This window comes from Salvia splendens, chromosome 14, assembly GCF_004379255.2.
Source record: "Salvia splendens isolate huo1 chromosome 14, SspV2, whole genome shotgun sequence".
Classification (NCBI taxonomy): domain Eukaryota; kingdom Viridiplantae; phylum Streptophyta; class Magnoliopsida; order Lamiales; family Lamiaceae; genus Salvia; species Salvia splendens.
Genome location: NC_056045.1, coordinates 22483769 through 22486497, shown reverse-complemented (window position 1 = coordinate 22486497; position 2729 = coordinate 22483769). Strand labels below are relative to the sequence as shown.

At 45.4% G+C, this 2729-nt stretch overlaps 1 protein-coding gene across 1 annotated transcript; it reads left to right on the top strand.

Annotated features, from left to right (window-relative positions):
* Window positions 1–2008, top strand: LOC121763867 (3-hydroxy-3-methylglutaryl-coenzyme A reductase-like). The gene has a single exon (XM_042159956.1). It carries the CDS (start codon window positions 137–139, stop codon window positions 1808–1810), a length of 1674 nt encoding a protein of 557 aa, XP_042015890.1. The 5' UTR covers window positions 1–136; the 3' UTR covers window positions 1811–2008.
* The last annotated feature ends 721 nt before the right edge of the window (window positions 2009–2729 follow it).

Here is a 2729-nt window from a genome sequence, read left to right as displayed (position 1 = left end):
CAATTCAATCCACAACAAAAATTTCCAATTAAAGCAGCGAGAACTGCAGTCCGGCCTATTCTGCACTCTTTTTCTCTGTATTGCTCTGCAACACACAACACAAACACCGTTCCATTTGTTTTAACATTACTCAAAAATGGAAGGCCGCCTCCGCCAGTCAAAGTCTAAGGCATCCGCCACCGCTGATGAGTCCTCATCCCTCAAGGCATCGGACGCCGTATCGCTACCGGTGTACCTGACAAACGCCTTCTTCTTCACTGTATTCTTCTCGGTGGTATACTTTCTGCTGCTCCGGTGGCGTGAGAAGATCCGTAACTCCACACCTCTCCACGTGGTTAGTCTCTCTGATATTGGAGCCATCGTGACGTTCGTGGCCTCATTCATCTACCTTGTCGGCATCGGCTTCGTCCAGTCCATCATCATTCCCCGCGCTCCAGACGAGGAGGAAGAATTCGAGCAGGTGATGGTGAAAGAGGATTCACCGAAACTCCCCTGCGCTGCCGCTCCCAAATCCGATGATGATATTCTTAAGATTTGTAAGAAGATTGAGGTTAGCGCCGACGACGAGGAAATTATCAAGTCGGTGGTGGAGGGGAAGATCCCCTCTTATGCCCTAGAATCGAAGCTGGGAGACTGCCGCCGTGCGGCCGCCATCCGCCGTGAGGCATTGCAACGCATCACAGGAAAATCCCTAGAGGGGCTGCCCTTGGAGGGCTTGGATTACGAGTCGATCCTTGGACAGTGCTGTGAAATGCCAGTAGGGTATGTGCAGATTCCAGTGGGCATTGCTGGGCCACTGTTGTTGGATGAATGTGAGTACTCGGTTCCAATGGCCACCACTGAGGGCTGTTTGGTAGCCAGCACCAACAGAGGGTGCAAGGCTATATATGCCTCTGGAGGGGCCACCAGCTCCCTTTACAGAGACGCCATGACAAGGGCTCCTGTCGTCCGATTCGGCTCTGCCAAGAGGGCTGCTGAGCTTAAGCTATTCCTTGAAGATCCTCTTAATTTTGAGACCCTCTCCCTTGTCTTCAACAGCTCCAGCAGATTTGGAAGGCTGCAGAGCATCAAGTGCGCCGTCGCTGGCAAGAATCTCTACATTCGATTCTCATGCAGCACGGGCGACGCCATGGGAATGAATATGGTTTCTAAGGGTGTTCAAAACACCTTGGACTTCCTTACCAACCAGTTCCCTGATATGGATGTCATGGGTATTTCTGGAAACTATTGCTCCGATAAAAAGCCTGCTGCGGTCAACTGGATTGAAGGGCGTGGCAAGTCAGTTGTGTGTGAGGCCGTAATCCAAGGAGACATTGTCAATAAGGTGCTCAAGACTGATGTTGCTTCCTTGGTGGAGCTTAACATGCTTAAGAATCTCACTGGCTCCGCCGTGGCTGGAGCTCTTGGCGGCTTCAATGCTCATGCTAGCTACATTGTCTCTGCAATCTACATAGCCACCGGACAGGACCCAGCACAGAACATTGAGAGCTCCCACTGCATTACCATGATGGAAGCTGTCAACGATGGCAAGGACCTTCACGTCTCTGTCACCATGCCTTGTATTGAGGTTGGGACCGTAGGTGGTGGGACTCAACTCGCCTCTCAGTCCGCTTGCCTCAATCTTCTCGGTGTCAAGGGAGCCAATAAGGAGGCTCCTGGATCCAACGCCCGCCTTTTGGCCACCATTGTCGCCGGCTCAGTTCTTGCAGGAGAATTGTCTCTCATGTCTGCCATCGCAGCTGGCCAACTAGTCAAGAGCCATATGAAGTACAACAGGTCTAATAAAGATGTTGCTAATATCAAGTCTTGAGTTGATGAAAGAAATAGATTAGCGAGACTCTTGTTTTCATGCAATAACAATCTCAATCAAATACTAGCTTAGATCTTCTTCTTTTTTCAATTGTTGATTCTATTCAACCAGTTATTCTTTGATAAAATGTGTCATTGGCCTTTCTTGTTGTCTATAAGGAACTCTATCGATTTAATAACATTTTGGGAATTTCCTGTACTCCATAAAACTTGACAACCACTCTTGTGTTGGATAAAATGTTAATTAGTCCCTCCGTGCATGAAAGACAGTATCTATATGATCTCAATCAAATACTAGCTTAGAACTTCTTCTTTTTTAATTGTCGATTCTATTCAATCAGTTATTCTTTGGTAAAATGTGTCATTCGCCTTTGCTATTGTGTGTAAGGAACTCTATCAATTCAATAATATTTCGGGGATTTTTCTTGTACGAAACTCGACCACCATTGTGTTGATAAAATGTTAATTGTATTTTTAGTTTACTTTGCTCAAACAACTACTACTACTATTATTTTTACGCAAGGAATTGGGCCGGAACTAACCAAGACCGGGTGATTCTTTGTGACTAGTTTGTGTGTATGCACAATATCTCATCCGAATCCAAGAGTGCGTATTCTCCATTGATGGCAATGATCAAAAGTTCATATGTTGTTACATGTTCAACTTTAGAGGTATAAAACTCTCATAAATTACCAATTCACTATTTTTCTGCATATATTATGCAATCGACATTCAATTTATAAAACGCAAAGTATTTTCGCATAATTTATTCCCTACAGTTCTACACAAAACTATATGCTCCCTCCGTCCCATAGAAATAGAACATTTGGCATCAACATGAGCTTTAATGTGTAATTGGTAAAGTAAGAGAGAATGAGAAAAAAGTAGTTGAAATTGTGTAGTGGGTTGTGGGGGCCATA